The sequence below is a fragment of the Ranitomeya variabilis genome, chromosome 2 (genome assembly GCF_051348905.1).
Source record: "Ranitomeya variabilis isolate aRanVar5 chromosome 2, aRanVar5.hap1, whole genome shotgun sequence".
Classification (NCBI taxonomy): domain Eukaryota; kingdom Metazoa; phylum Chordata; class Amphibia; order Anura; family Dendrobatidae; genus Ranitomeya; species Ranitomeya variabilis.
In genome coordinates, this window is record NC_135233.1 from 893,905,103 (window position 1) to 893,925,930 (window position 20,828).

General features: G+C 41.7%; 1 protein-coding gene across 4 annotated transcripts in view; it reads right to left on the minus strand.

The window, feature by feature from the left end:
- The window catches only part of USP13 (ubiquitin specific peptidase 13), a 134,517-nt gene that overhangs the window by 66,598 nt on the left and 47,091 nt on the right, over positions 1 to 20,828 (minus strand). For all 4 annotated transcript variants that reach the window (XM_077290459.1, XM_077290456.1, XM_077290458.1 and 1 more), the window contains exons 4-9: positions 16,322 to 16,443; positions 12,531 to 12,673; positions 12,180 to 12,364; positions 11,786 to 11,880; positions 9,184 to 9,371; positions 1,094 to 1,165 (exon numbers count right to left, since the gene is read on the minus strand). In XM_077290459.1, coding sequence (XP_077146574.1) covers positions 1,094 to 1,165; positions 9,184 to 9,371; positions 11,786 to 11,880; positions 12,180 to 12,364; positions 12,531 to 12,673; positions 16,322 to 16,443 — 805 coding nt within the window. The remainder of the gene's footprint in view (positions 1 to 1,093; positions 1,166 to 9,183; positions 9,372 to 11,785; positions 11,881 to 12,179; positions 12,365 to 12,530; positions 12,674 to 16,321; positions 16,444 to 20,828) is intronic.

Genomic DNA, 20,828 nt, shown 5'->3' on the forward strand with positions numbered 1-20,828 from the left:
ATCAAAATCACTACTGGACCTAGGACTGCCGTATAGGCAGCAATGGCAAAATGAAGGGAAGCAATGACAAGAATATGGCACACAAAAATGCATATATGGGTGTGCAGCTATATGAATATAAGAAGCAAGTGTAGAGAAGTGTAAAAAATACAATAAACAGATGTTCAAAACGTGCCAAAATTGAAAAGATTAGATAAAAAAATTATACCCGTGGAAAGAAGAGGGTTACTAAAACGTATGGAGGCAGACACATAGTTGTATAATGGTGGTCACCTGAGGAGACGTGAGCAGAGTGCAGGAACGCGCCCCGACGCACGTTTCGGTTCTAGTCCTTCATCAGGGATTGTTATATCCATTGTAAATTATGTACTTTATTGTGTCTCATCATGAGTGCAGGCCTTTCTTTGCTTTTAGTGCCATCTTTTACCAATTTTGGTCTCAATAAAATCATGCTTTATTCACTATATATTTTTTGACCTTTATTTGTTTTTTTTCCTCCTGATTTTTCGATTCCCATCCGAATGGTCTGCCATTCATAATCCACCAGCAAGTATAAATGGATTAGAAAACTTTTCATCTATTTGTCACTTGCACTTTTGCTTTCCATTAGATACTATTGCTCCATTCAGTGTGTTTTTTTTTGTTCCTACACAGGGTTGCCAACTTTTAATTTTTTTCTGGACAAGTTATCAAAAAATCACAGACAAACAATATTTTTTTCAGACACTTTTGAAAACCATAATAAACCATTATGATTACAGTGATACATGATTCTGATATGAAGACATTAGCTGCCTTCACTATAAAATGATGGTAATTACAGTTAAAATAATCTGTATACATTTCTTCAGTTTCCAAAAAATTGCAATCACCTTCATTTATTTTTACGGCCTCAAGGGGCTCATTTTTAGGGATGGTCTTGGAATTTGTGGCCAGTTGGCAACCCCACTCCTACACTGTTTGCAGAGCAGACAACGGCCAGTTTGGCAGAGACAGTTCATGATACAGTGTCCCAAGCAGTAAAGTGTTCTTTAGAGGAATAATTGATATAATTCAGGTTTAGCAGACAATCCATGCTGCAGAATACACTTACATCTGGGTGCTAAAGTCTTGTGTTGGATCCAGAGGAGCATAGTCAAATATTCGCGTCAGGTTTCCTACATAACTAGAAAAGTAAAGCAATGTTATTGTAAGTAAATAAAAAAATCAAAATTATAGAAAGGCATCTTTTTCATTAATATAATCCAATAATAAAAGATAACAATCAAATATAGGCTCTTTTTTATGGAAGAAATCAGCAGCAGGACCAGAAGTAAAAAGCATTTTTACATACCGTACATTTTTTAAAAATAATTATGGTAATTTAAAAAAAACCCTGTCTGCAGACGATGTTGTTTTTTTTATTGGTTTGTTTTTAAAAACAAACTGTGCTTTACTCACCCTCCCAGGGTCGGGTACTAAGTTTCACCGTTGCTCCAAGTGTCTGTTATTGTCTGTATCGGTGTCTTCACGTCGACAGTCAACCAGTGAATTCACCCAGAGAAGACGGCATGAGCCTCTGAGCTCAACGATTGGCGGCAGCACTGTCGACATGACATCAACGCTGCAAACGATGACGGACACCGGGAGCAGCAGCAAAGACTCCACGTTGGACCTGAGGAGGGGGAGCTCAGGTTTATATTTTGTTTCAAACAAATCAGACACGGGTTTTCTGAAACCAGAAAAAAAAAGAATATTTTTCCACAGCAGTGTTATACCAGGCTTGATTTACATCTGCTTCAAAGACTAATTTAGGCGCCTCCATTGCAGTCCCCATTAACCTGCACTGCTGCTTTAGGTCTTATGACGAGTGCAGATGTAAACCCAGCCTTAAATAATATCTTGCATATTGGAAATCCTGATAAAATACAGATGAAAAATTCTGAGATCTTTTAAAAGTTGGGGAGCACGGAGGTGATACTGCCAAAAATATATTTGTTATATATTGAAGCTTTAAAGAGGTTTCCCTACAATTGAAAATATTCCCTATCCACTGGACATTTTTCTTATTTTTTTTTAGTTAGTCATGCTTTAAACCAGGGGTTATCAAACTTTTGGCCTTTCTGGGTCACATTGGAAATAGAAGAGTTGTATTGGGCCACACAATGAGTTTTCATCCCATGTCCATAATGTCACCATAGGTCCTTTGTCACTTAGACACTGTACTGATTATGCAAAATTGGCATTATCAGTGCAGTTTCTGTTTAAGAGAGGAGGCCCAGTGAGTAACCATACCGCCACACCTGACACTGTGTAAGGTCTCACAATGTGCCCCCTACTCCCAACACAGGCCTGGCCTATGCTCAGCAGGTGTGAGGTTACTGCCAAAGGGGGTGATGGGGCCTGTTTACAGTTTTGTGCCTCACCTGAAATGGTGGCTTTGCCTTTTTTTGTCCTGTGGACCTCTAGCTAGCTCACAGTCTATGAAGACTCTCTCCTGATTCCTGCCTCTTTCAGCTTACTTCCTCCTTCTTTACTTCTTTCATTGTTTTTCAGTGATTCATGCTCCACTTCCTCCTAATTGTCCAGCCCCTGTTCCTTGCTCTGGTCCTCCTGGCCCCAGCACATCAACTGACAGACGGAAGAGTCATCTGTATGTTCCATATCTCCACTCACTGCTGTCCAGGAACTCGTGTCAGAAACCCCAATTCCTCTCACAGTTGCTGGCCCACCGAGATTCAACTCAGGCTGGTGAACTGGGGAGAGTACTAGTCGCACAGGAAGAGGAGTTATGTAGGCGGCTACACACGCTCTGTTCTGTAAGTAAAGCTGTGTGCGCATGATCAGCTTTAAATAAAATAAACTTTCTTTATAATGGTGGCATTGGTAAGATTTGGGGCACTGGCCCTGAATCAAAGTGCCTAGAGTCACCATTGAATAGCCCTCTCAGCTGCTGATGCAGAGCATGGTAAGAGGGCCCACAGCAGAAGAGTGGGAAATTTGTAAAGAGATGTAAGTGTGTAGAAGTACCCTTAAAGGGGTTGTCCAGCCTTAGGATACAAGTCTTTAATCACTTTACATTCTCCAGTGCTGGGAATCGGGCAGTCTTGTGACCACAAGTATGCGCTTTGCTTACTTCCGGTCACATTCCAACTAGAAGTGTTCGGCTTCACTCAATACACTTGCACTGTAATAATCAAATAAGAATGCCTACCTGACTTCTATATAACATTAAACGCCTAATGTTGCAATGACAGGTTGAAGTATTACTGATAATTATTGCAATTGCTCCCTCGCCAAGTTACCGTGAGCACATGTAATGTCGAATGGGGTCAGTTCTACTGCTTGAAAGATATCAGACATTACAGACAGATGTTACTCAGGAACACAGAATGCCGAGAATGAATGATCTGTCCTGTTGGATAAAGATTTCTCTGATAAGATATATTACAAAGTTATTTTCATGTGTACTATTGATTTATGAAATATAGAGTAACTGTCATTTTACTTCTTAAGTGTAATGATGTATCATACTGGACACAATGAATGTAGCAAGCAATTGCTAGCTGCTACGGTGACGCCAACTTGCCTTCTACACTCAGTGATTGCCTGAAGCAATCTCGTATGCAACAAGACAGGGTGACAGCATTTTAAGTTTAGTAGGCACATGTAACAAGTTTTACCTGACTCAATAATAAAAATGGTCAGCCATGAGGAAACATGCAAAAAAGGGTTAATTTAGGGACACAATACATTGCAATAATTTTATTATCAATCATGGTGTTCCTACATGAGAGCACAAGTCCATCCCTGGGTTCCTACATGAGATCACAAGTCCATCAAAGAGTCCCTACATGAGATCACATGTCCATCAAAGGGTCCCTGCATGACAGCACATGTCCACCATAGGAACCCTACATGAGAGCACAATGTCATCATATGGTCACTACATGAGAGCACAAGGCCATCATAGAGTCCCTACATGAGCCCACACACCTGTACATAAGAGCACAAGGCCATCACAGTGTTCCTACATGAGAGCACACATCCCTACATGAGAGCACACATACCTACATAAGAGCACAAGGCCATTATAGTGTCCCTATATGACAGCACACATTACTAATTGAGAGCACAAGACCATCATATGGTCCCTACATGAGAACACATGTCCATCATAGTGTTCCTACATGAGAACACAAAGCCATCATAGGGTCCCTACATGACAAAACAAGGCCATAATAGGGTCCCTACATGAGAGCACACAACCCTACATGAGAGCATATGTCCATCATAGGGTCCCTACAAGAGAGCACAAGACTACCATAGCATCTCTACATATCCACAGAACTCCATTTAATTTATCTTTGATACGGCCACTAGCTGACCCATGGATCTGCTGCAGCTGATATCTCTTTGATATCTACATGCTTTACCAAAAGCCGGTATCAGGTTAATAGAATCCAAGTGTATGCTTTATATATCCACCGGATAAGACCCTATCTGCCCTGATCTAGCCTGCAGTTTTATCATCCCTACATGAGAGCACATGTCCATCTTAGGGTCCCTACATGAGAGCACACAACCCTACATAAGAGGAGCACATGTCCATCATAGTGTCCGTACATGAGAGCACACAACCCTACATGAGAGGAGCACATGTCCATCATAGTGTCCGTACATGAGAGCACACAACCCCTACATGAGAGGAGCACATGTCCATCATAGTGTCCGTACATGAGAGCTCAAGGCCATTATAGGATCCCTACATGAGAGGATACATCCCTACGTGAGAGCACATGTTCATCATAGGGTCTCTACATGAGAACACAAGGCCATCATAGGGTCCCTACATGAGAGCACACTTCCCTACATGACAGCACATGTCCATCATAGGGTCTCTACATGAGAACACAAGGCCATACATAAGACCATGGAATACTGAAACCAATCACATAAGGAATAGAGTAATAAACTACGAGCAACTAAATCAGCAAACAAGAAAGCAGTTTTAGTAATCTTTATGCCATCACTAGTCATAAAATTTAGGCAGTATATGTTGATTGTTAGTATGCAGAGGAACAACTTGAAAGAGACAATAAAAGCAAGTTAACCACAAAAAAATAATTGGAAAATTTCTTTTCCATCTGTTTACAGCAATGGAAAGATAACCTCTACATCTAATGAAGTCAGGGCCTGTGGAAACTGTATCTGGCATCCAGTGCCAAGCCTCTTCTCATAAAACGATGATGCTAGTTCCAATGATTCCACTAGGCATTTATGTCTGTCTCCTGGCATACGTTTACCAACATCGTCTTTCAGACACTAATTCCTTTCATTTCAGTGACCTTTCCACTTATTACAAACTACAGTAAGGGGGATGTCCTTAAAATCCTCTTAACATTAGGAGATAATCAAAGGGTGCTCCATGATGTTGGGGAGACACTGGACCGCTAAAAGAAAAAAAAAATTGTCGTGAAAAAGGAAAAACGTTCCAGTTTATAAATATGGTAATATTAAAAAAAAGGTTTTCTTTATTAGAAATCCTTAAAAATTGCATACACAAAAATGCATGTGCGGATGGAGGGGTGGGTGGGACATCATGAAAACCAAACGCATCACGAAAACAAAGTTTAAGAACGCGCCAGTTTTAAACACTAGCAGTGGCGTGATCTTAGGCTTCCTCCATTTTTGGACATATTTACTGGGGTAAAAAAAAACTAAACACCTGTCTGTTGCCCATAGGAGGCAGAAGTAATCTTTTCTTGTTAGAAGACCATCCTTTACTATACTACAATGCTATAGCATTTATTTATTTTACTCACTTATATAGCGCCATTAATTCCACAACGCTTTATAGACATCAATACTGTCCCTATTGGGGCTCACAATCTAAGTTCCCTATCAGTATGTCTTTGCAGTGTGGGAGGAACCGGAGAACCAGGAGGAAACCCACACAAACACAGGGAGAACATACAAACTCTGCATATAGTTTAAGTAGCCACATAATCGCAGATTCAGGTCCTCTAAGGAAAATGGCAAACAATAAAGAAGAAATGTAAGAATATACCGTATATACTCGAGTATAAGCCGAGATTTTCTGCCCCAAAAATGGGCTGAAAGTGCCCCTATCGGCTTATACTCGAGTCATGGAAGGCGGGGGGGTCGGCGGGTGAGGGGGAGCGAAGCCTGTCAAATACTCACCTGCTCCCAGCGCTCCTGATGCGGTCCCCGCATGTCCCACGGTTTTCGGGCGTGGCAGCTTCTTCTCCTGTTCAGCGGTCACTGGTACCGCTCATTAAAGTTATGAATATGGACTCCACTCCCATAGGGGTGAAGCCGCATATTCATTACTGTAATGAGCGGTGCCACGTGACCGCTCACTACAGGAAGAAGCTGCCGCTGGCCCGGAGACGTGGGACATGCAGGGACCGCGTCAGGAGCGCCGGGAGCAGGTGAGTATTTCATATTCACCTTTCCGCGTTCCACCGCCGCCTCGTCTTCCGCGTCCTCTGCAGTGACTGTTCAGGTCAGAGGGCGCGATGACGTATTAGTGTGCGCGCCGCCCTCTGCCTGAACAGTCAGTGCGGAGAGAAGGGACGCTGAGGAGCAGCGAAGAGAGGTGAGTATGTCTTTTTTTTTTTTTTTTAGTGCAGCAGCAGCATTACATGTGGCACAATGTTATATGGAGCATCTATGGGGCCATAACTGCATGGAGCATTATATGGGGCATCTATGGGGCCATAACTGCATGGAGCACTATATGGGGCATTATATGGGGCCATAAAGAACTGCATGGAGCATTATATGGGGCATCTATGGTACCATAATGAACTGCATGGAGCATTATATGGGGCATCTTATGGAGCCATAAAGAACTGCATGGAGCATTATATGGGGCATATTTGTATATGAAGCATCTTATGGGGCCATAATGAACCGTATGGAGCATTATATGGGGCCTATTTTGTATGGAGCATCTTACGGGTGTTGTGAATTCCGTTCTCGGGCTCCCTCCTGTGGTCGTGAATGGTACTTTGTTGAGTTCTGTTCGTGGGCTCCCTCTGGTGGCTTTGAGTGATACTGCTGGTCTTTAGCTGGGCTCCAGCTGCCTCGTTTTCTGCAGTGCTGGTTGCCTATTTAACTCCACCTAGATCTTTACTTGTTGCCAGCTGTCATTGTATTCAGTATTGGTTCAGTTCTCTCTGGGACTTCATGTGTGACCTGTCTCCTCCTGGAGAAGCTAAGTTCATGCTAGTTCATTTTTGCTCATTGCTTTTGGAAAATGTTTCTCAGTATATGATAAGTTCAGTCCAGCTTGCTTATATGCTATTTTCTTGCTAGCTGGAAGCTCTGGGGAGCAGAGTTGCTCCCTCACATCGTGAGTCGGTGTGAGGGTCTTTTGTACTCTCTGCGTGGATATTTTGTAGTATTTTATACTGACCGCACAGTTCCCTTGCTATCTTCATACTATTTAGTACTAGTGGGCCTCTTTTGCTAAAACCTGTTTTCATTCCTATGTTTGTATTTTCCTCTTAACTCACCGTCATTATTTGTGGGGGGCTGACTTTACTTTGGGGAAATTTCTCTGAGGCAAGTGAGGCTTTTGTTTCTCTCTAGGGGTAGCTAGCTCTCAGGCTGTGAAGAGGCGTCTAGGGAGAGTTAGGTACGCTCCACGGCTGCCTATAGTGTGTGTGATAGGATCAGGTTTGCGGTCAGTAAAGTTCCCAGGTCCCCAGAGCTTGTCCTATATTTCTGGTTTACCTATCGGGTCACTCCAAGTGTTCCTAACCACCAGCACCATAACATACGGGGCCATAATGAACTGGATGGAGCATTATATGGGGCTCCTGATTCAATATGGATATTCAAAAACACAACCTACTGATGTCTCAATTAATTTTACTTTTATTGGTATCTATTTTTATTTTTGACATTTACCGGTAGCTGCTGCATTTTCCACCCTAGGCTTATACTCGAGTCAATAAGTTTTTTGTTGCAAAATTAGGGGGGTCGGCTTATACTCGGGACGGCTTATACTCGAGTATATACGGTAAGTTTTATAAAAGCAAACTTTAATATTTTTTAAGCAGACCCTATCTTTCCCCCATTGAAAAATAAAAACATTAAAAAAATGTAAAAAAAACACACTTGGTGAGTGAAAAGTCCAATCAAAATGTAACAGTATTATTATTATTAATTAAATTAAAAGCTAAAAAAAAAGAAAAATAAATAAATAAAATTGAAACTTTCTCTTGACATCACCATAATTGTACTGACCTGGAGAATCATACCGACGGGTCATTTTTACCTCAATACACAATGCAAAAGCAAAACCCCCAAAAAAGAAAAAGGCAGAATTGTAGTTTTATTACACAATTTAACAACACGTGGAATATTTTCCCACTATTTTCAGCGTATTATATGGTAAAATGAATGGCATCATTCAAAACTACAACTCGTCTCGCATAAAACAGGTCCTAATAATGCTATGTCATCACAAAAAAAAAGCTATGGCGCACAAATGAATGGGAGGGCATAAAATTAAAGCGCAAAAAACAAAAAAATTGCAAGGTCTTGACAGGGTTAAGCTGTTCTAGATAAATGAAAGCTACGCTGTTGATTGGTTGCCATGGGCAAAAAAGACAGCTTCTCCTGTGGACAGTTTCCATAAATTTGCCCCAGCATGAATCGGAAAGTGTCCCATGTACAGTATGTAGTAAAGTATAACCAGACAGTGAGGGAACCGCTTGTATTGTAGTCTGGTACAATTAATGACCTCCGATCACAATGCACTGTGTATCTGGGTGTTCGTGCCACCTTTACTGAAGTTCAGTTTACCCACAATATAATATAAGAGCAATCTGCCCAAGTGACAACCTTTACAGGGGGACTCCGGTGCTCCTGTATAGCAGATTAGGGAATACGGTGTCCAAGACGACTATACAATGGTCAGAGCCTCTCCAATGCTGGAGTCTTGCAGGAGAGACTTTGCACATTTTACAGCTGTCTTGCCAAAAGTACAACCCAATCTACCGGCTGTGTCTCCCACCATACTTAGGTCTTCTAGTAGAAGAGGTTAATGATGTACAGAGCCCACATCTTCCCACTGTGATTCCATTTCTTAAATTTGGATAACTATTTGACAGAGGAATAACTCTGATCTCTGGACTGTGCAGGTGTCTGGAGGAGTAAGATACATACGCTCTCTGGAATTCCGGTATGCTGAAGATGACCTGCATCACTGTGCTGAGGTAGGAGCTGTTCCCCTGGTTCCGAATTCCGGTGTAGCCAGAGCCGAAAATTGGTTTCAACTTCAGTCCAGTTTCTTGGATGACTTCCCATTCATTAACCCTTGGTTTAACTTCATTATCCTTGACACCATTCTCGGTCTAATAAAATAGGGGATGGGATAAACTTGGTCATGTCAAAAAGACCTATGCAAGTTATAATAATAAAAATAGTGTAACAGAGTGCTTCTATTTCCATACACAATAATACCTCCCAAAAAAATTAAAGTGATCCAAAGCCAAGTGGAAATTTACTGCTGGAAATTCACTGCAAAGTCTACGGGTCCCATTGCAATTCACAATATGTCCAAAAACCTATGCAGAGGTTTGGTAAAACCCTGTTTACTTGTTTTGCAATGTACCGCATATTTCAGACGATAGGACGCTCCTGACTAGAAGATGAACCCCAGGTTCAGACAGCATAAAATAGGAAAAATATATTCACTGATAATTGAAATATGTATCCTACTTGGTAGAGAAGACGAGGGGTAGAATTGACAGTGTTTCTCTGCAGCTTGTATATTATCAATAAGGAGGTAAAAATTAACAAAAAAGGTCATAGAAAATGGTAGGACACTGGTTGAGAAATATAAAATGTGATTTTTATTGAGACAAAAGATTAAAAAAATGGTCAAAACATGGCACTGACAACACACAGAAAGTGCCTGCAAACACAGGTGACCACACACACACTATAGATGGCATTTGCATGAAACAAGTAGGTGAACCAGTAGACCAAGTGGTAAAATATCAAGTATATAAAAGGGTAATAAATAGATGTATCAGAAATCCACAGATAGGTCCCTCAAAGGAATAAAGTACAAATACTTATGTCAAATAAAGAGAAATGCATGATATATAAAATGCAAAAGGTAATAAATGTTCATGCAAACAGAAGGATTATTAAAACAAAAACCGAGATGAATGGTAGATAGCAGGTAACCAAAAAAGGGCACACAACAGAGCTGCATGCAGAGTACATGAACACTCAGCTCTGCTGTACATACTGACATTTCTGCTCTGCTACAACACACACTATCACATTTTGAAGTTCCTTCCAGGCATGTGACTGATCACGTATCCTGAAAAGTCCTTCATTTAGTCAAGACCTGCAGAATCCACGCAGCTTTACTGATGTTCAGGTCCTCGTAGCTTTCTCTCCTGCCCTGCATGGATCAGAAAGATCAATGTCGGGCTGAAGAAGAGAGGCGCCCCTGCATATATCTACAGTAATCAGGAAGGACGCTGCCTCATAGGAAGCTGTCTCCGGACTATAAGATGCAAACTTTTTCTGCAAGTTTTATTTCTTTCTAAAAAGTCCAATTAAAAGTCCAAAAAATATGTTACTTTGTTTCAGTATGTACAGCCCTCTCCATTCATTTGTAAGAGAGCTCAGAGAATAGCCAGGCAGGCTAGGTTCTGCATCCAACTTTATGGCATAATCTAAGGATATGGATATGCCATAAATGTAAGTTGCCCTTCATGCACGACTCCAGTGGTGAAATGAAAAACTAAACAAAAAAAAAACAAAAAAAGAGGCCGGAGTTGTATCACTAATGCATGTTCCCTTCCCCTTCAAATATACTTACTGCGCATCTGTGCTAGTTTCTGCTTTGGTTGCTAGGTGACAACACGCCTTTATTGCGGGTGATGCTGGTCAGCATCAATCCTGTTTTATTGGTGGGACTTTTGGTGCCACGAGAATAGGGAACCCCCATAGGGTTAATTATCTGGCTGTGATTGCTCTTTTCTGAGAACCTCGCTATTTAAACCCATGAGTCTCTGACTTCCACTTTCAGTCAATTAGTTTTGCCACCTGGTTTGCGCTAGTTATTTCTTGTGTTGGTTTCCTGATTCCTCCTCGTGACGTCTTGGCTTTAACCCTGCTTAGCAACCCCTCCTGCATCTGGTTTGCTCTTTTGTACGGCAGCCCTTCCGTGGAAGCAATCCAGTGGACCCTCTTGTAAGACCAGATGCCTCTACATGGGTTAAAGGGTGAAGGTTGGGGTTCCTCTGGAATCTGCCAGACAGAGTGGCTTGTGCCAAATCTGTCCAAGGTGGCGTTTGAGCCCGTGGCCTCTGACAGACATGACACTTACCAACTGCCATCTTCGGCTCTTCCCGGCGCCACTCCAGTCCTGCTCCTCCATCTTGTGACCACAACGTCTAACTGACAGAAGTCAGAGATAATGGTCACAAGATCTCAATGTAAGTCTCTGAGAGCTTTGTCCTAGCCGCAGACTTAGATTGAGAAGTGACCTCGGGCTCGCCTACCAAACACTGGAGCGATCCGGCAGGTCACAAACTGCAGATGATGATTGGAATGGTACTGATATCAGAAGAAGATGGTGGCTGGTAAATATATTACTATTATTGATACCACTCCAGTGGTGAAACTGAAAATAAATTCAAAAACGCCAGAAAGGTGCATTAGATTGCTTACACACAAAGAAGTATTCAGGCACTTTAACAATAAATAATATAAATGTTACCGCTTTGTATACATTAGCACTAACCCCTTGCATTTGTAGCATATCGATCCCAAAATGTGCAAGATGTTTGGCGAGGTTTGGGTCTAAAACAGCTTCTTCTTCATCAAAGGAATACACATCTGTCAAGTAAAAATGAGACATTAGTATGTTGGCATCCACTTTATGTCTGCAGTTCATACTAACTAGTCTAAAGACCTACAGAAGGCTCTGTTCAGGTCTAACTTATAGGGTCTGCATGGGGTCGCACAGGAGATCTGCTGTTGGCCACAAACCCAGAAACCAGAATTTGTTGGCTACGCATGGCAATGCCACATCCCAACTGAGAGGTGCCCACTTTTCAGTAAGTGGACAGGGCTGACTGGGACTGGACTTTTTCCTGTTACCTCAAGTTTATTCTAATGTATCGATTTCCACTTACCTGCTCCATCTGGTGTAATAGTTCCAAGTTTTACAGCCAAAGGATAACCCATCTGCTTGTGGTGCTCCAGGGCATGCCCATTCCCACCACTGCCAGAGCAAAACCACCTTCCACACATTATTGATCCATCTGTCAGGTTAAGCCACAGGTTTTCTCGAAGTTCACATTTAGCACATTTCCAACCACTGCAGATCAATTCCAAACGTCATCAGGTTAGGATGATATGTATTTGGAGATCTACTTTACAATTCGATTTCTTTAATAGATCACACAGGGTACTTGTCCCCCACCCCCACTTGCAAAGTAAATTAAATTATTTGATGCATTCCACATTAACGCTCAGTCACTTACCTGGGTGGAATCCTTACACCATTGTCTATCTGCACAAGGTTATTTGCAAACTTTGACACTTGTAACTCGTCTTCCCATGACTCCTGTTCTAGTTTCCTGTATGGAGACTTGGAATTCAGAACAGCATCACAAGCTATTGTCACCTGCCCGAAAAGACACAATACATATAAATGGCCATTCAGTACTCACACACATTATTGCTTATGTGCATAGCAATGATTTTTATTATAGTAATGATTTTATCATCTACAAATGACATTCATCCTTACACAAAGAGCAAATGTCAAAAGCACATCAACACACATTATACTGTACATCTTCTTTGACTTTCCATCACCTCTCTTAACGGCCATCGAGAGGTCTTCATGAGCAAACGTCACACCAGTCCAACTCCTTTATTATTCTGTGGAGTAGCATAATGTACGGTAGCCGGTCCCCTCTAGTCTCTATTCCATGTACTCTAACACCTCGGTGTTAGATTGATTTGGTGGTGGAACCAGTGGCACAGCCATTTTTCTAAAGTGCCCAAGGAGCAGTTTTTCAACACAACAATGCAAACCCACATGTTGCTTGTACTATTGTGAGTAGCCTGCATGGTCCAAACGAGTTAGCTATGACCTGCAGAACCTACGTCTCCCATCGAGCACAACTGGGACGTCATACTGTTGACAATTGCAAAGGGAGCTGCCAGCAGTGGATTTTGACAATTTGTGTGCCCAAGTGTATTCAGCATGGAGAAGATTACAAATAATAATAACTTCACTGATAATAGCCAACACGTGTAAGTACATGTATTTGTGTGCGTTGCTCTCAGACTTTGGTATCTGTGGATCAGTGTTCTCTGGAATGATGAGTCAATCTTCTCCATAAGGAAGGCATCAAAAGAAAAGCGCTAAGGGTAAAAGGTTCTTTAAATGGAAAGGCAAACTCCTAAGATGAGCACAATATTATCAAGCAGCGTTCCTAAGACTTGCTTTTACATGTTACAATAATCTTGAATTTTTCATCACTGCGATCATTCATGTGATTACTTTTCTCCCCTCTTCTCATGCCGCTTAAATTACAAAAGACAGACAGATGACCGTTTATATGAGGGGATGTGCTACCAGCAAACAATCAATTTTAAGTCAGCATAACAATGTGATGAACAACATATATCGTTCCTTGTTCGATTGCTCAACGTTTATACTAGACAGCCACCCCCGGTAGGCCTGATGGATAATGAAAAGTCTGAGGCTGAACATGTTTTTTCATATTTACAGCTCAGATCTCTAAGTTTTAATTAAATCCTTAAATAGATGCCGTCAAATGTATTTATGGTTTCCAGTTTGTAATAAGAGAAACCTTTAAGGTTAATAGTTACATACATAGTTACATAGTTATTAAGGTTGAAGGAAGACTTTAAGTCCATCTAGTTCAACCCATAGCCTAACCTAACATGCCCTAACATGTTGATCCAGGGGAAGGCAAAAAAAACCCTTGTGGCAAAGAGTAAGCTCCACATTGGGGAAAAAATTCCTTCCCAACTCCACATACGGCAATCAGACTAGTTCCCTGGATCAACGCCCTATCAAGGAATCTAGCATATATAACCTGTAATATTATACTTTTCAAGAAAGGCATCCAGTCCCCTCTTAAATTTAAGTAACGAATCACTCATTACAACATCATACGGCAGAGAGTTCCATAGTCTCACTGCTCTTACAGTAAAGAAACCGCGTCTGTGATTATGATTAAACCTTCTTTCCTCCAGACGTAGAGGATGCCCCCTTGTCCCTGTCTCAGGTCTATGATTAAAAAGATCATCCAAAAGGTCTTTGTACTGTCCCCTCATATATTTATACATTAAAATAAGATCACCCCTTAGTCTTCGTTTTTCCAAACTAAATAGCCCCAAGTGTAATAACCTATCTTGGTATTGCAGACCCCCCAGTCCTCTAATAACCTTGGTCGCTCTTCTCTGCACCCGCTCTAGTTCAGCTATGTCTTTCTTATACACCGGAGACCAGAACTGTGCACAGTATTCTAAGTGTGGTTGAACTAGTGACTTGTATAGAGGTAAAATTATGTTCTCCTCATGAGCATCTATGCCTCTTTTAATGCATCCCATTATTTTATTTGCCTTTGTAGCAGCTGCCTGACACTGGCCACTAAATGTGAGTTTGTCATCCACCCATACACCCAGGTCTTTTTCATTGACGGTTTTGCCCAGAGTTTTAGAATTAAGCACATAGTTATACATCTTATTACTTCTACCCAAGTGCATGACCTTACATTTATCCCCATTAAAGCTCATTTGCCATTTATCAGCCCAAGCTTCTAGTTTACATAAATCATCCTGTAATATAAAATTGTCCTCCCCTGTATTGATTACCCTGCAGAGTTTAGTGTCATCTGCAAATATTGAAATTCTACTCTGTATGCCCCCTACAAGGTCATTAATAAATATGTTAAAAAGAAGAGGGCCCAATACTGACCCCTGTGGTACCCCACTGCTAACCGCGACCCAGTCCGAGTGTGCTCCATTAATAACCACCCTTTGTTTCCTATCCCTGAGCCAGCTCTTAACCCACTTACACATATTTTCCCCTATCCCCATTATTCTCATTTTATGTATCAACCTTTTGTGTGGCACCGTATCAAAAGCTTTTGAAAAGTCCATATACACTACATCTACTGGGTTCCCTTGGTCCAGTCCGGAACTTACCTCTTCATAGAAGCTGATCAAATTAGTCTGACATGAACGGTCCCTAGTAAACCCGTGCTGATACTGGGTCATGAGGTTATTCCTCTTCAGATACTCCAGTATAGCATCCCTTAGAATGCCCTCCAGGATTTTACCCACAGTAGAGGTTGAGCTTACTGGCCTATAATTTCCGAGTTCAAAGTTTATTGGAACATATTTATTTGTAACTGACTAGGATGATTTCACTGTAAGCTCGGCTTTATCATTTTTTTTTGTGGGGGAAGCTTGTGCCATCTTGTCATGCCGAGAAGTTGAGCTCCCCGATTGGCTGCAGCACTGTTGACATGATGTTAGTGCTGCAGACGATAATGTAAAAGGAGCAGCGAAAATCACTCAGTTTTACTAAAAAAAAAAAAAAACAAGGTCTAGCACTAACACTATGCCTGGAGACAGGGGTCTTCTGAAACAAGCAAACTATGGTAAATTTAATTTTTTTTTAACTTTTCTAGAAAAAATTATTTTGTGAACACATAAAAATTAACATGATGGTCACTCTCATTTTCATGTATACTATTAATTTATGAAATAAAGAACATTTGTAATATATCTTATGAGGGAAATTTGCTTCTCTCTCCACCTGGACTGATATTTAATTCTCAAAATTCCTGTATAAAATATGTCTTTAGCGAGTACAGATTTTTATATTACCGAGATGTGAGATTACAGATTTTTTTTTTATAGACAGGAGGATGGGGGGGGGGGGGGTGAGGAGGGACGAGCTTTGTCTCTAGCTCCTCCTTCCTCCAGGCCCTTCCTTCCCACAATAGAATCTTATCAGTAGCAACTGCCATCTCAAATCTCAGTAATATAAAAATCTGTCTTCATGGAAGACAGACTATACCCGGGAATTGAGAATGAAAGATCAGCCCTGCTAGAGAATGACGAGGATTTGTCTGATAAGATGCATTACAAAGTTTCTTGTCTTCGAATCTACGAATACGACTTCTGAAATAAAAACAATGTAAATACTCATGCCCAGAAAAAAAATACACACACACCATTGTTTTGCAATATTTCCCATATACCATATCTGAAAGCTACTAACCAGCGCTGGGAGTTCCTCTATATTAGGTATGGCAATTTCAAAGTGATCTGGAAATATAACAAGTTTGGCTTCATCTTCAAGCTCATAATCATCATTGTTGAAATCTGCATCTACTTCAAGATCTGAAGAAGAAAAAAAAAACCAGAGGAATATAATTGAGTGAATACTTTTTGTATCATATCTTTTCAGTGAACCACTTTCCTACAATTTCCAACTTTTCCTTAAAGGGAGCCGGTCACCAGTTTTTTCATGTTTGAACTAAGACTAACACCTTAATGAACGCCTGTGCTGCTTTCCATATTGGGGTATCTAACCCCCTGACTCACCAAGTATATACCCAAAAAAACTATTGAAATTCTCCCGTGTTCTATGTACCGTAAATCCTGCCGGTCTGATAGACTCCTCAGCAACGACGCCTATCCCTCTTCCTGGCTTGTGATTGCCGTCCTCCTGCTCTGATCGACTTGGATGAAGCCTCCTGCATCATCCACATAGCCAAGCAAAATCTCACGCCTGTGTAAAGACATCGTCGGCTCGTAACTGTGCAATTATTTCTGCCCTGCCGCGGGCAGAAGCTAAAACATAACAGAGCATGCACCCAAATGTTTTAGGCTCTGAAAAACAGTCAATCAAAACTGGAAGAAAATGGCTGCGCAATGACCCAATACCCATGTATAAATATATCAAGGGTCAATGTAGATCCTCTCTTGTGCCCAGACCATAAGGAATATATTATTTTTAGCATTACAAAACTTGGTGCCAATGATGGCCAAGGTAAAATATTAAGAGGTAATAGCCTTATATTACATCAAAATTCTCACCACACTTAATAGGCATTGTCAGGTTTTAAAATATTGGAAAAATTTCACTTAACCTAAAATGGTTTTGGGCCGAGAAGGATGCTGATAAAGATAATAAACAGTCTGGTAACTAATAGGCCATAAAATCAAGTTCTGCAGTAACAGAACCATATTCACCAGGAAATCATAAATAATAGTTACACCACTTCCAATCATTTTTGAACAACAGTTTGCAATAATTATTACAAACTAAAAGTGTATCCTCCTCATGTAAAATGCCTTAAAGACTAATTTGTAAGAGTGTGTGCGCTTCAAATAAAACCATCATAATCAACTAAGTGTTAATAATCATCCTACAAAGACACATGGTAACCTTGAGCATTTCCCTGAATAGTCACATTTTATGGAAACTTGATCTGGTCATGAATAGTTCAATAACCGAGCTATGTATAGCAAGCCATGAACAACATCAGATGATCAGAAGATACAGTATCAATAGTGCTGGAAAGATTATCTACCGGTGTCACACGACTCTTCCCTTTATTCACAAAAAATGAAGTCAACAAACTCAGTGGGAAAGAAGGAGCTTGGGAAAAATCTCACAAGGTGACGTCAGAGAGGTATCTTAAGCTCCCCAAACACAGTAAACTAATGTGCATGATTATTGGGGGTGCCAAGGATCCTGTATGCTCGAATTCAGACTGGCCATCCTTTGGTTCTCCCCGAGATAAGCCGACTGTACACACACGACTGATGGTGGCTCTCTATAGAGGACACAGGAGAGCTCAGCCAAAAGAATGCTCCTGTGTATACATGGTAGAGATCGTCTAGATGGCAACTGACCAGGTGATCAACCAAACCATTTGGACAACAACCATCTAATTTGTACAGGGGGATTAATGTGGCCAGTTCTATTTTTTTTTTACATCAATCTAAAGTGCCTTAAAGAAAAACACAACAAGGAGCAATAGAAGATGTTGAAAAACAACAGATGTTTTTAGGAGACATTAGTTACTAAACTGGCCCCCCTCATACTGTATTACAATCTTTCCTGCAATTAGACAAGGTATGGTGGAAGTCAGAAGGTTCAAAGAATTCTAGACCTCATCTCGACAAACACTGATTACTCAAGCAGAGCTGCCGCTGATAGTCCATGACAGGTGCCTTGACTTCTAGGTAACAGTGTCTCTGGAAAATACAAGGCATAAAAAGTGGGAGAACAGGAGTGAGTGACTGAATGGGCATGTTGGCTTCAGAATTAGATCAGCTAACAACTGGCCCTCAGTGCAGATATAAATAGTCCTCAAGTGGGCAAGTCTAAAAGGGACACGAGATAAGAAAGGCTCCTCTTGTGTCTTTACTTACCGTATACATGTTCTCCTCACCAAAGAATTGTCAGTGGTTTGTAAAGACATGAATAATGGCACAATCAATGTAGGACATCTTCACTACTCCAAACATGACTCACCGCCATGACAACAATGGGGATGTGCCCACGTTTAGGAAAGTATGCAGAATTTTCCGGAGCAAATCCGGACTACGTTCACAGGAAATCTGCATGCGTTTTTTGCACGTTTTCTATGTGGTTTTTTTTTTCGGATTTTTCGCTTTTTTTTTCTGAAGCTTCCCAATGCAATAATATAGCGGGAAATCCGCAAAAAATCCGCAAAATTAATGAACATGCTGCCATTTTTTCCGTGATCCGTTTTTATCGCGGAAAAAAACGCAACATGTGCACAAAAATTGCGGCATGCTTTAAAAATGATAGGATGCTTAATGTAAGCGTTTTTTAAGTGTTTTTTGCAGCAGAAAACCGCCGAAAAAAACACAAAAAAAACACGTGAAAAATCCACAACTTGTGCACATAGCCTTACTGAAACTTAGAAAATAGTATATGTAAAAATTGTGCAAGAGGCAGAATTATTGAGATAGTCCAGTAACAAAAGCGTTATCTAGGCAACATAATGTTAAGAATGCTTTAGTAATAGTCTGCAGGGCCGTAAGCCTCCGGATTATCAAGGTTGTCCCTTAAGGGGTTTTCCATTCAGAAAATGTTCGTCTTTGGCCACAGTTTGTTATAGGTAAAAAAAAAAGTATGTATGTATTTATGTATGATGGCTCCGCGAGTAGGAGAACTTTCTCGCGGTGCCCTCAGACAGGGAATAGCAGTTAACACAGACACACTGAGCACACGGTGCTCAGTTTTCCTGCTGGATGACAGGCTGCATGGTCGCATCATGCAGCCTGCCATCTAGATGTAGCAGAGCTAGACCCATTGTGGGACAAATGGATTAAATACATCTCTGCGGAAAGGTGAGGAATATTTTTGTTTCTTTTTTGCAGATGACGAGGGCAACGGGGGAATGGGCAAGGTCGTAAGTATGGTTTAATTAAGAATATTAAAGAAGTCTGTGTCATTATTTCAATTAAAGGACTTTTTAGGTGTCTGTGTTTTCTTATAATATGACTATGGGGTTAGTAATAGGGGCGTCTTATTTACATGTCTCCATTACTAACCTCGGAGCTTGATGTCACCTGACAATACAAAGGTGACATCAATCCCCCCCAACTATCACCCCACTTGCCAATGCTACAGGGCAAGAGGGAAGAGCAAGGCTAAGTGCCAGAATTGGTGCATCTTACAGATGAGCCTTTTCTGGGGTGGCTGAGAGCCGATGTTTTCAGCCTGGGGAGGGGCTGTATCCATGGCACCTTCCCAGGCTATTAATATCAGCCCACAGCTGTCTGCATAGCCTGTGTTGGTTATTAAATATAGGGGGACCCCACGTCATTTTCTTTTTGGGGTCCCCTATTTTAATAGCCAGTGAAGGCTAAGTATACAGCTGTGAGCTGATATTAATAGCCTGGAAAGCTCCATGGGTATTACCCCCTTCCCAGGCTATAAACGTCGTCCCCCAGCCATCGACTTTCCCTCTGCTGATTACAAAAATTGTGTGGGAGCCCATGCCATTTTTTTCAGAGAAATAATCTTATTAATTAAAGGGAACCTGTCACCCCGTTTTTTCGGTATGAGATAAAAATACTGTTAAATAGGGCCTGAGCTGTGCATTACAATAGTGTAGTTTGTGGACCCCGATTCCCCACCTATGCTGCCGAAATACGTTACCAAAGTAGTCGTTTTCGCCTGTCAATCAGGCTGGTCAGGTCAGATGGGCGTGGTGTCTTCCCCCAGATCTTGCGTAGTTTTCCGTTGGTGGCGTAGTGGTGTGCGCATGTCCAAGGTCCCGAATCCTGCACAGGGGTGTGAAAATAGCAGCGATGTCCGTTATTCCATTGGTGGTCGGTGGGCGCGGCCATCTTGCTTTGGCCGCGCGTGCGCAGAAGCGGCGCTCTGCTGGCCGCGGCTTCAGGAAAATGGCCGCCGCGATAGCCATCTGCGCACGCGCGGATGCCCGCGGCCATTTTCCTGAAGCCGCGGCCAGCAGAGCGCCGCTTCTGCGCACGCGCGGCCAAAGCAAGATGGCCGCGCCCACCGACCACCAATGGAATAACGGACATCGCTGCTATTTTCACACCCCTGTGCAGGATTCGGGACCTTGGACATGCGCACACCACTACGCCACCAACGGAAAACTACGCAAGATCTGGGGGAAGACACCACGCCCATCTGACCTGACCAGCCTGATTGACAGGCGAAAACGACTACTTTGGTAACGTATTTCGGCAGCATAGGTGGGGAATCGGGG